Here is a 12429-nt window from a genome sequence, read left to right on the forward strand (position 1 = left end):
CCACGGATAGCTCGGTCATATGCCTTGCCAGAGAGCATGTGCGTTACAGTGTTCTCAGCATACACCAGTTCCAGAACAGAGCGCAGTCCAGATCCTGACATGATATTTCCAATACTCCCCAAGAAGCTCATCAACGTGTGGAAGCCTCCCAAGCGCAGTACAACCTTACGCAAGTCACTGCCCTCCGGTTGGCTTTCGATGATGGTAAGCACCTTCCACCAAAGTGGTTGGTCAAATGTGATGATGACCTTTGCGTTGTACTGTTTGGCGTGCTCACATAGAAATGTCAATGTTGAATAGATGCAAGTTGGATCACTGCTGTTCATGTCGATCATGGGAAGCAGAAAGATTGCAGACTGACCTGGATGTACACCAGTGTGCACGGCTTGCATCATGCCAGACCATGCTGGTCGTGGTGAGCGCAATGTGAGGGACAGCTTCCAGAGGAGGTCAAGGTTGGTAGATCTGTCCTTTTCCATCTCATCTTGCAGAACCTCATACCTCAGAGTATCTAGACCATCGCAAGGTGATGTCAGATGCCGGATGTTTATCCGACCCACAGCTTCAACATCCTTCAGTGTCACAGATAAACGTGGCACTCTTGTTGATGTCCGGCGGGGGCCAGGAGTGACAGACGCAATCATTCCCATCCCGTGGAATGTGTTGAGGCCATCTATTGTATGGATGTTGTGATCGACATTGTCCGCCATATATTGGATGACCTGCTCTGGCCGGTAGTTTGGTATGTCTGTCCCTAGTGTAACTGCTGCACTCCGTTCATACCTTTGTATCTCATGATAAGAACTGCAATATCCGTGAGCATGGAGCGTGTCGATCAAGAACTTTGAGAACAAGAACAAGGGCATAAGGCCTGTCTTACACTCTTAAACACTTACATTTCTGACATCTTTTGAGAATGTGAACGAAATAACAAATTAAGTGCATTATTTTGTGCCATTTTTATTAGCTTATTTTCGTGCATAACTGTCAAAAAGTGGTTGCTCGAAATGAATGTGTTCCAATGCCTCGTTATTCCTTGACTTTTACTATGTTATTACATGGGTCAAAAGAAGCAAAAATGCCAAGTTTCATTACTATTGCAATTTGTGGTGGGTATATTCGTAAAATGACCGGCCTACAAGGACAGGAGAGCTCATTAATATCGCTTTGACGTGGGCAAAGGTAGCTTGACATTTGTCATCCCAAATAAACTTGGTCTCTTTCCTCAGCAAATTCGTTAAAGGGGCTACCCCATCAGAAAGATTATTGCAGAACCACCGGTACCAACCAGCCATACCCAAGAATCTCATAAGCCCCTTCTTCCCTTTTGGAACTTGGAGGCAATCAATGGCTTCCATCTTGGCTGTCACTGGTTGCAGCTGACACTAACCTACTACATGGCCTAGGAACACCACCTGTGCTTTGACAAACTCACTCTTAGATAAGTTGATGGTCAACCCTGCCTCGGTCAATTTCTTGAAAAATGCATGAATTTGTTTAATATGATCTTCCATGGTCATGGTGTGGATGATGACATCATCCAGATAAGCCTCCACCCCCTCAAGGTCTGCAATAAGCTTATTAATCAGCCGTTGAAATGTAGCAGGCCCGTTTTTCAATCCAAAGGGTCCAAAAGGTCCAAAAGGTCCAAAAGGTCCAAAAGGTCCAAAAGGTCCAAAGGGTCCAATCCAAAAGGTCCAAGTCCAATCACACTAACACAATCGATCCAGATTTATTTGTAATGATTTCCCCACTAGATAGCCCAGCGATAAAAGTCGTGATATCAAATTGCCCCCCATTTGTATCCGACGATGTACTAATTAAAGAGTTGTCCCGATACGGTACCATCGTGTCTCGTATCTCCATGATTCCCTTCGGGTCACGAAACAACGATTTAAGGCACGTGGTTTCATTCCGGCGGCAAGTGTTTATGATTTTAAAAAATTCCCAGAAGGATTTAAACCTTATAATAAAATTAAAACATCAACAGAACGAATATACAGTGTACGTGTCCACCAACGTTCTAAAATGTTTTGGCTGCGGACAATTTGGGCATGTTAAGCATGACTGCCCCCGAAAAGAGAATTCTCCACAAGTGCAACCTCCCCTCCGAACCGGGAATAAGCAACCCCCCCCCACCTCCCCACCACCGGTCCAAACCCTCCCACCACTGACCCAAGCCCTCCCACCACCGACCCAAGCCTTCCCACCACCGAACCAAACCTTCCCACCACCGAACCAAGCCCTCCCGCCGCCGAACCAAGCCCTCCCACCACCGACCCGAACCTTCCCACCATCGACCCAAGCCTTACCACCACTGATCCCAATCTGTCCACCACCGACCCAAGCCCTCTTACCACCAATCCAAACCCCCCCGCCGTACCCCCCTCCCCTCCCCTTGAAACAGGGGCCCCTCCCTCTACTGAAGGATCTAATTGCAGCCATCTCCTGTTAACTATAGATCTCACCCCCCAGGCGACATCGTCCAATCACAGCTTGTTGCCTGCTATAACTGATCCTACCTCTCCCGCCGTGGTAGCCGATGGGATCCCCCTCCCGATGATCACGTCCTCCCTCCCCCCCCCCTCCCCCCAAACCCTTGCAATCTCTTCCCACTAACCAGGACGAGTTTCAATTAGTCTGCCCAAAAGGAAAAAGACATCTGCAAACAACAGATGAAAACGGTCACCTCTTTAAAAAACCTACAACTGAAAACCGACAGCCCCTCCTCTCTGGCCTAGATTTGCCCCTCGTCACAGAAAATCGTTTCTCGGTATTGGAGGACATAGATGTGGATGAATCCTCGCCCTTGTCTACTGACCTAGAAACTGATATGGTTGAACCACAAAAATTAGTACCCCCCCCCTCCCCCCCCCCTCCCCTGAAGATGGCTCATTTCTCTCCCTCCCCGTCCCCCCCCTCTATGGACTATGCCCCATCCGATAACGTGGAGGGATGTGATGACGGTGAGGAGATAAATGATGAAAACCAGTGTGACACACCATCTGAGCCATCTGATATAGATGACTCTGTTAGTGAATGTGGTAGCCTTAAGGAAGAAGAAATCCCTCCAATCCCTCCCTCCGAGATAAAAAGGTTTCTTAAGGACACATTCCGAAAAAGGAATGTTGTAATAGAAACCTTTTTTCCGGAGCTACCTGATTTTATACATTCCGCTAAACTGATGGTAAAACGGCCCCACGTTTTTAATTTCAATTCCTCCCAACGTCACCGTTTAAAGAAGTGGTTGCAAAAAGCTAAGAATGAACTGCTATCAAAAAATTGAGTGGTGGTCACTCCTCCTTATAGCTGTAATGAGTTTTTCCATTTGTAGCCTGAATATTAACGGAGGATGTAGCTCTGTCCGTAAAGTTCAAGTAAGGGATTTTTTATTACAGAAGAAAGTTGACATTGCCCTCTTACAAGAGACCCATGCCAACGACTGCTGTGTCGCAGAGTGGTGTAGGCTCTTCCCCGGCCTGTCCTTCTTTAGTAACGGTGACTCCCGCAAAGGCGGTGTCGCAATAATTCTTAGCCCCTCCTTTTCGCCTTCATCGCTTAAATTCGACGAAATACACAAGGGATCCTTAGCATCCCTAGAATTCCACTACTATGGAAAATTCTATACTATTTTTAATATCTATGCCCCAAGTACGCCTGTAGCTCGGCGAGTTTTTTTTAATGACCTTGGGACACACCTAACGTCCCTCGACAGTCAAAACGCCCTAAAAAACCAAGACAATCATGTTTGTATTGGTGGAGATTTTAACTGCACCCTCCAACCCCAACTCGACAGGAACAGTGCAGAGCCCCATCCTGCCTCCACAATCCCTCTCACCAAATTTTTAAAACAAATGAATTTGACAGATATATGGCGGGTACAGCACCCATCAATCAGGCAATACACATGGTGTCGATGCATTCAGGGTAATATTGTACTTGCTCGCTTGGACAAGTTTTATATTAATCCTCCACTTGAACGCCTCGTTCTGTCATCCAAAATTTGCCCATCAGGATTCTCGGACCACAGCGCAACATTTCTCAAAATTTCTGCCCCCTGCCCGAAACACAAGAGTGCTTTTTGGAAATTTAATAACAACTTACTTGATGATAGTACCTTTAAGGACATTTTTCCGGAAATTTGGAATATTCTGGTTGCCTCCCAAGGGAATTTCTCCAACCTCAGACAATGGTGGGATAATGCCAAAACGCACATCAGACTGTTCTGCCAACAATATCGTGCGTATGGTGTTCAAGAGGAAAGAAAAACCACAACCTTACTTGAAGATGAAATCCTGGAATTACAGGAACAGCTTCAGGGAACCGCAAGTGTGAGCTACCAGGGAATGAGGCAACAAATCCATGGAAAAACGGCCTTACTGAATTCCATATCCGAAAGGCGAGCACAAAATGCTTTATTGCGCCTGAAGATGAGGTACATACACGACCTTGATGCTCCAACCAAATTCTTCTTCAGCCTTAAAAGGGGGGCCTCTTCGTCAATGATTACACGCTTGCTCCATGATGGGGAACTCCTTTATGAAGATGGCAGAATCAGGGAATGTGCCCGGAAACATTTTAAACAACGGTTTATGCGGCATGACATTAACCAGGATGCAATATCGGAACTTGTTTCTAACCTTCCAACATTGGCGGAGGATCAGAAGCAGCAGTTGGAGGATCCTCTTAGGTTACCTGAGCTCACCGCTGCCTTGAAGGCCTTGGAACCTGATAAAGCCCCTGGACTGGATGGGCTGACAAGTGAATTTTTCCAGTTTTTTTGGGACACCATTGGACCTCACCTACTGCGGGTATTGAATGAATGTTTAGAGGATGGACAACTGCCGTGGAGTTGCCGGAGAGCAGTCACCACCTTAATTCCTAAGAAAGCGGACACTCAACTTATAGAGAACTGGCGTCCTATTTCTGTTTTATGTACGGATTATAAAATTTTAGCCAAAGCCTTGTCTAATCGAATGAAACCTTTTATGAATGTACTAATAGGAGAACATCAATCCTTTTGTATTCCTGGACGTACTATTTTTAATAATATCTTTCTTATCCGTGATACCATTCGGTTTTGTAACAATTTTAATATGAATGTTGGTCTGTTTTTTATTGACCAAGGAAAAGCCTTTGACTGTATTGACCACATGTACCTTTTTAGAGTTTTAGAGAATTTTGGGTTTGGACCTATTTTTATCTCGTACGTTAAACTTTTGTATTGTAATATATCCAGTGTTCTTAAAATTAATCAAGTATTGTGTAGCCCCATTGCTGTACAACGGGGAGTACGGCAAGGTTGCCCGCTATCTGGACTTTTATACTCTCTTGCCATCGAACCTCTTCTGCTCCAATTACGTACGCACATTTCTGGCTTCACTGGATCAATTCTTACCACACCGCTAAAAGTCTCTGCCTATGCAGATGATGTCTGTATTTATATAAAAAATAGTACTGACGTCACTGCGGTGGCTCAGGCACTAAAAACATATTGTCAGGCTTGTTCAGGCCAGGTAAACTGGAAGAAGAGTGAAGCCCTTTGGATAGGACCTGGAGATTGCCCGCCAATTGTCCTACCAGGAGGAGTGAACTGGCAGAAAAGTGGCATTAAATACCTCGGTATTTTCCTCGGAGACAACACCTTTGAGCAGCAGAACTGGGTGGGATTACCAGACAAGGTAATGGCAAAACTGGCCCGCTGGAAAGGACTTCTTTTCCAACTTTCGTACCGCGGAAGAACTCTCGTCATTAACAATCTTGTCGCCTCTATGCTATGGCATAAGATGATATGCCTACAACCGCCTGGGAGCCTTCTTATTACACTGCAAAAGAGCATTGTCGACTTTTTCTGGAGCGGGAAACACTGGCTCCAACCCCCCGTGGCATACTTGCCACTCGCTGAAGGTGGCCAAGGTCTTATTGATATCCGCAGCCGGATTATGGTCTTCCGGCTTCATATCGTGCGCCAACTTGTATATGGAGATGAAGCCCTACTCTGGAGGCCTCTGGGTAACTGCATATTACAGCTTACATGCAAGCTGGGTTACGACCGAGAACTTTTCTTAATGAACCCTCATCAAATCGATTCATCCTTGCTGCCCACCTTTTACCAAGGGGTGATGAACGCCTGGCAAGCCCTGTCCTTTTCCCGTGAAATGGCAACATACAACATGGAAATGTTGTTGAACGAGCCCCTATGCTACAACCCCTTCCTGGAAAACAGCTTGAATAATAGGGGACTCGTTCAACGTTTTGTTGATGCCAAGCTGCTGCGAGTGAAAGACCTCATGACAGAGTCTGGGAGCTGCCGGCTGAGTGCTGCCGCTGTGGCACAAAAAACCGGAATAAAATCTGTCAGGATCATCTCTCGGTTCCTTCAAGGGATATCCACAACGTATCGTAATACCTGCGAGGAACTTGGCCCTTCCCCCGAGGAAACAGCGGGTGACTTCCCCAAACTCCTAGTTTTCAGCCCGCCACTTAATCTGTCCCCTGGCCTGAACAGCCCTGATGATACTGCATTATCCCTTCCCGCCTTTCCAAAGAAAACTCTGTACAACGCGTACGTTAAAATTTTATACGCAAAAACATTTTCTGAGCACCCGAGGCTTCGATGGCGGGATGTTTTACCCCCAATACCACCCAATTGCCCCAATTGGCGAAGTTTTTATCTCTTGCCTACTCCAAAGTATGTTGGAGATATTCAATGGAAACTTGTACACTGGATTTTACCTTATAATGTTTTACTGAACCGGTTTTCTACTGCTAACTCTAATCTATGCCCTTTCTGTGCATCCATTGAAACCCTACCGCATATATACCTGGAGTGTGAACGATTGCAACCTCTTTTTACATTCCTTCAGGAACGCTTTGTGAAGCTTGGTTCCCTCTTCAATCACAATGTTTTTATTTATGGTGTTTTAGGACCGTCTTCCCTTAGGAATGTGGTTTTAATGAATTTTTTAATTGGCCAGGCCAAGTTTGCAATTTATAAATCCAGGAAGAAAAAAATGGGAAACGCTTCTGACTCGTCATGTGATGTACTGCTCACCCTTAAGGCTCTTGTAAATGCAAGACTAAAGCTAGAGTACCGGTTTTTTAAAATGAACAAGAATTTAACATGTTTTAAAGAAAAGTGGGTTTTTAATGATGTCATATGCACACTTGATGATGATGATTTGAAAATAACCTTTCCTTGAGACCATTTTATTGTGTTTTGTTTCTTTGTGACTGAACATAACTGATTTTTTGTACTCTTGTAATAAAAGGAAGAAACAGTCAGTCTCAGTCTCTCTCTCTCTCTCTCTCTCTCTCTCTCTCTCTCTCTCTCTCTCTCTCTCTCTCTCTCTCTATCTCTATCTCTATCTCTATCTCTATCTCTATCTCTATCTCTCTCTCTCTATCTCTATCTCTATCTCTATCTCTATCTCTATCTCTATCTCTCTCTATCTCTCTCTCTCTCTCTCTCTCTCATGGTTGTGAGTCGTGCGTGGGTGTGGTAATCATGGCGGCTGTGGGTGTTGAGCTGTGAGTACGGTGCTGTGTTGGTGGTCTTTCCTATCCTCCTTTCACTCCATTTGTGTCCTTGTACGAGTTTGTGAAGTTTCTCCGTGTTTCCCTTCTGCTCTTGAGACAAGAGAGGGAGAGAGAGACAGCACGGTAACGGTTAGCCACCTGTATTAATTTATAACGTGGGTTGGTTATATCGTGCCGATTATTTATTTATTTATTTACTTATTTAACTAATTTTGATTTGTTTGGTTAGTTTATTGCATTGTTACTGTTCAGTTTGTTTAGTTGATTGCCGATAAATGGCTAATAGGAATAGTCAAAGGACTGCTGATCGTGTTAGTGATGAGGTGTTATCGCGTAAGCACGGGCTGTGCCTTGTTCCGCCGGAAGACGTGCAAATGGACGATGTTCTACTTGCAATCGGGGACTTGATCGGGGTAAATAACATTCGTGCTGCGTCTCGAATGAACCACAAAGTGGTGGTTTTCGTGTCACAAGTTAGCCTTGCAGACATCGTGGTGCAAAACGGGTTAACGTTGGGGAACGACCAATTTGTTCCGGTATCGTCCATGGACACGCCGGCGGTTAAAGTTATTTTAAGTAACGTTCCGCCCTTTCTGAGGAATGAAGAAATCCTACGAAAATTAGGGGAGCATGGGACTGTCGTCTCACGAATTATCACGGTCCCCCTGCGAACCAGGAACGGAAGGCTGAAGCATGTAGAGTCGTTTAGACGTTTTTGTTTCCTCGTACTAAAGGATGAGGCAAAACAGCTGAACATATCTATAAATTTTAAAATAGGAGATCATGATTACCGGATCTTTGCAGCTACTGAGACCTTGATTTGCTATATATGTGGGGCATACGGACACACTCGGCAGTATTGTCCTGATGTGAGGAAGAGTTATGCCACAGCAGCTGGGGCAGCCCCCCCCCCACCCCACCCCCCCACCACCCCACCCCACCCCCACCTGTAAATGACTTGAACGACCCTGTAGATGAGCCAGGTGTCGAAAAAAGGTCAACACCGGAATACGAGGGTGCGGGTGACAGTGGTGCTGGTGGAGAAGCCCATACGGTAGTGGAGCAACCATATGTGGAGGAGAGGCTGCAACCTCAAGAACAAAGGGACTTCGAGGAGGTGAAGCTGATGGAGACCGAGTCGAGGAGAAACTTGAAACGCTCTCTTGCGAGCGATGAGAATGGAGGAAAAGGAAACAAAATGGTTCTCGTGCAGGAAGATGGTAATACAGACCAACCTGATGACCATGAGCAAAATGGTAATGCAATAGGTAGAGATGCGAATCTGCCCATTTCACAGGATGAAGAGAATCGAAGCATTACCGAGCGTGTCACCGTGTGTGATGGTGGACACCCTGCACCATGCGACGAGCAGTTAAGGACCCCCATCTCAACGGAAGATGATGAGAAAGAGATTGATAAGTCGGTGGCAGACAACAACGATGGGGTAGTTGGTGCCATGCAGACGCAACAAAAATACCATGGTGACAATGACACAGATGAGGTGCCAGTACCTGACACACCACTGGGTGAGAGTGGGGTCGAGGCTGATGAGGAAGGATGCAGTCTTGCTGCCCTGAGTGAGTCTCAGAAGGAGCAGGTGAGGCAAGCAGAGGTGACAAAAGGGAAGGTCATTGATTTCTTAAACGTAACGTTTAGACAACGTCACGTTGTAATTAGAGATCACTTCCCTGATGTCCAAGCTTTCATTAAGGTTTCGAAACCTCTTTTACAGAAAAATGACCCCATGCTCTCAGAGCCTCAATTTCAACGTCTTCGTAAAGCAGTAACAAAGGCGAACAAAGAATTGCAGGCAGACGGTGAGCTACCACCTTAGAATGACAACGCGAGAAATACATATAGAATTGCAGGCAGACGGTGAGCTACCACCTTAGAATGACAACGCGAGAAATACATATTGCCTCCCTGAACATCAATGGGGGATGTGCCCCCTTACGGAAAATTCAAGCAATCCAGGCAATGGAGAGGGTAAAAGCAGATGTCATTCTATTGCAAGAGACCCATGCCACAAACAATTTGGCAGCTGAATGGTGTAAACTTTTTAAAGGGCAATGGTGGCTGAGTGGGGTTTCCACACCCAAGGCTGGTGTTGCCATCGCCTTAAGTCCCAGGCTTCCCACTCAGAGTGTTATTTATAGGGAGGTCTATAAGGCACATTTGATAGCGGTGGAGTTCTACTGCAATACACAAAAGCTTATTATAGTAAATGTGTATGCACCAAGTGAACCTATAGAAAGAAGAACATTTTTTCCACACTGCGGGACTTTGTAGAGGGACTGGATCCAGCTGCTCTCACCTGTATCGCAGGGGACTTTAACTGTACAATTGATCCTTCAGTTGACAGGAATGGACATGAACCCCACGGCGCTTCTGCAAAGGTGTTAGCGAGCCTCATCAAGAACTATTGCTTTGAGGATGTGTGGAGGTTGCAGCATCCAACTTCACGGGCCTACACGTGGTGCAGATGTCATGATGGCGTCATATCATGGGCAAGGCTGGACAGGATCTATATCAATAAGCCAATGCTGAATGTGGTGTCCACTACCCAAATACTCCCAACAGGGTTTTCAGATCATAATTTAGTGGCAATGTCCTTTAAATTACCCCTGACATCAGGAGGTAGCGCATACTGGTCACTCAATACTCGGTTGTTAAGTGATAAGAAATTTAAAGATGCCTTCCGAACCGTGTGGGGGAAAATCCGGTCATCTAAGCTTGAGCATGCCAACCTTCGCATATGGTGGGACCTTGCAAAGTGTCAAGTTAAAACGTTTTGTCAACAGTATAGTCTGTTTACTACTAAAATGCAAAGTCTCTCAATTGACTCATTAAAGGCCGAAATTGCAGAATTGGAACAGAATCGTAATGGGGCTGGGAAAGATTTTGGATATGATCAGTTGCTATGGACAAAAAGGTCATTACTGACCGAAATGGTGAGGCAGCGGGCAATGGGCACCTTGGTGCGTATGAGGATGAGTTACTTGACTTTGGATATGCCAAATAAGGACTTCTTTAGCTTGGAGAATTCGGTGAAAAACTCGCAGCAAATTCATAAGCTCTGTACTGCTAATGGGTCAACGGTTACCTCCCAACTGGAGATTAAAGCGGCCTTGAAAGCATTTTACTCTGACCTGTATTCTGCCCAGAGTATCAACAGTGAGGCGATACAGGAGCTGATTGCTGGGCTCCCAGAAGTCGAGGAGGACAAGCAGCACACACTGGAATCGTCAATTTCACCTGATGAACTTGAAGCAGCCATGCGAGGCTTGAAAGATGGTAAAGCCTCGGGGATTGACGGGCTGCCTGGAGAGTTTTATAAGACATTTTGGAATCTTGTGGGACCGGATCTGCTTGAAGTCCTTGACGAAAGCCTTCGCGCTGGAGAACTTCCTCTGTCCTGTAGAAGGGCGGTCGTATGCCTTTTGCCGAAGCCTGGGAACATTCAACTCATTGAGAACTGGCGACCTGTTTCCTTACTGTGTACTGACTACAAAATCTTGTCTAAAGTATTAGCGAATCGGCTGAAAGAGGTGATCAGCTCTGTCATACAGCCGGATCAAACCTACTGTGTTCCTGGACGGTCCATGCATGATAACCTGTTTCTGGTAAGAGATATTATTTCCTGTAAAAAGTATGTGCCTGCCAGTTTTGGGTTATTGTTTCTGGATCAAACAAAGGCTTTTGATCGTGTTGATCATGCATACTTGTTTTCGGTTCTTAAGGGGATGGGTTTTGGTGAAACCTTCACAGCATATGTTAAACTGTTATATACAAACACTTTCTGTATATTGAAAGTAAATAATAACTTATGCTCCCCCTTTCCCTTTCGACGGGGTATCCGCCAAGGCTGTCCTCTCTCGGGACTGTTGTACACAATTGCCCTTGAACCACTTTTGGCATCCTTCAGGAAACGACTGCCTCAGGATATGGGGGTAGAGGGGTTAAAATTTGTCGTAACAGCTTATGCTGATGATGTTTGTGTTTTACTTAAAGGCCCGGGCAGTGTAGCTGCAGTACAGCAGTGCTTAAAAGACTTCTCTGCAGCCTCTTCTGGTGAAGTAAACTGGAGTAAAAGTGTAGCCTTGTGGTGTAGTTCAGGTAACCCCTCAGTCATATCACCACCATCACTCCCACAAAATCTGGTATGGAAAACAGACGGGGTCAAATATCTTGGAGTTTATCTTGGAAACCATGAAATGGAAATGAGGAATTGGGAAGGAGGTGTGGAACAAATCACATATCGTTTAAAATCATGGAAAGGACTACTGCGGTCTCTTTCATGCAGCGAGATTGTGGCATAAAGTCATTACCCTGCAGCCACCCAAGGAGCTGATCCCTGCCATCCAGAGGAAGTTGATAGACTTTTTTTGGAGCGGCTACCACTGGCTGCGGCCCAGTATACTGTACCACCCTCGGAAGGAGGGGGGCCAAGGAGTCATTGATGTCTCTGGGCGGCTTATGGCTTTTCGCCTGCAGTCTGTGCAGAGACTACTGTATGCGGAGGAGCTGCCCTGGCGCCCATTTGCACATTTTCTATTACAACAGGCTGTGGAATGAACTATGATCGGCACCTTCTCTTGGTGGACCTTGATTGTGTCAGCAGTGCTTCACTTCCCGCTTTTTATCGGAGTTTGCTGGATGCATGGAAAGGCCTTGAGGTTAAACGTTGTCTTGAGGCATATAATTGTCGTAATTTCCTCCAAGAGCCTCTGTTCTTTAACAGCTTTTTCCCATGTATTCCTCGTAGCCATGCTTTAATTCAAAAATTCATTAAAGGAGGCGTAAGCAAAGTGAGTGATCTAAGGGATGCATCTGGAACCAAGTGGAGGTCTGCTGGGTGGTGGCGACAGGTGTTTGTGTAGCATCTGTTCG

The 12429-nt window shown here is 45.7% G+C and overlaps 1 protein-coding gene across 1 annotated transcript; it reads left to right on the forward strand.

The window, feature by feature from the left end:
* Window positions 1-1347: 1347 nt before the first annotated feature.
* Window positions 1348-9625, forward strand: LOC144893664 (uncharacterized). Its single transcript, XM_078784865.1, has 3 exons — window positions 1348-1372; window positions 8514-9368; window positions 9427-9625. The coding sequence occupies exons 1-3, from the start codon at window positions 1348-1350 to the stop codon at window positions 9429-9431; spliced, it is 885 nt and encodes a 294-aa protein (XP_078640991.1). The 3' UTR covers window positions 9432-9625.
* Window positions 9626-12429: the final 2804 nt, after the last annotated feature.

Source organism: Myxine glutinosa, chromosome 1 (assembly GCF_964187855.1).
Source record: "Myxine glutinosa chromosome 1, kmMyxGlut1.1, whole genome shotgun sequence".
Lineage (NCBI taxonomy): Eukaryota > Metazoa > Chordata > Myxini > Myxiniformes > Myxinidae > Myxine > Myxine glutinosa.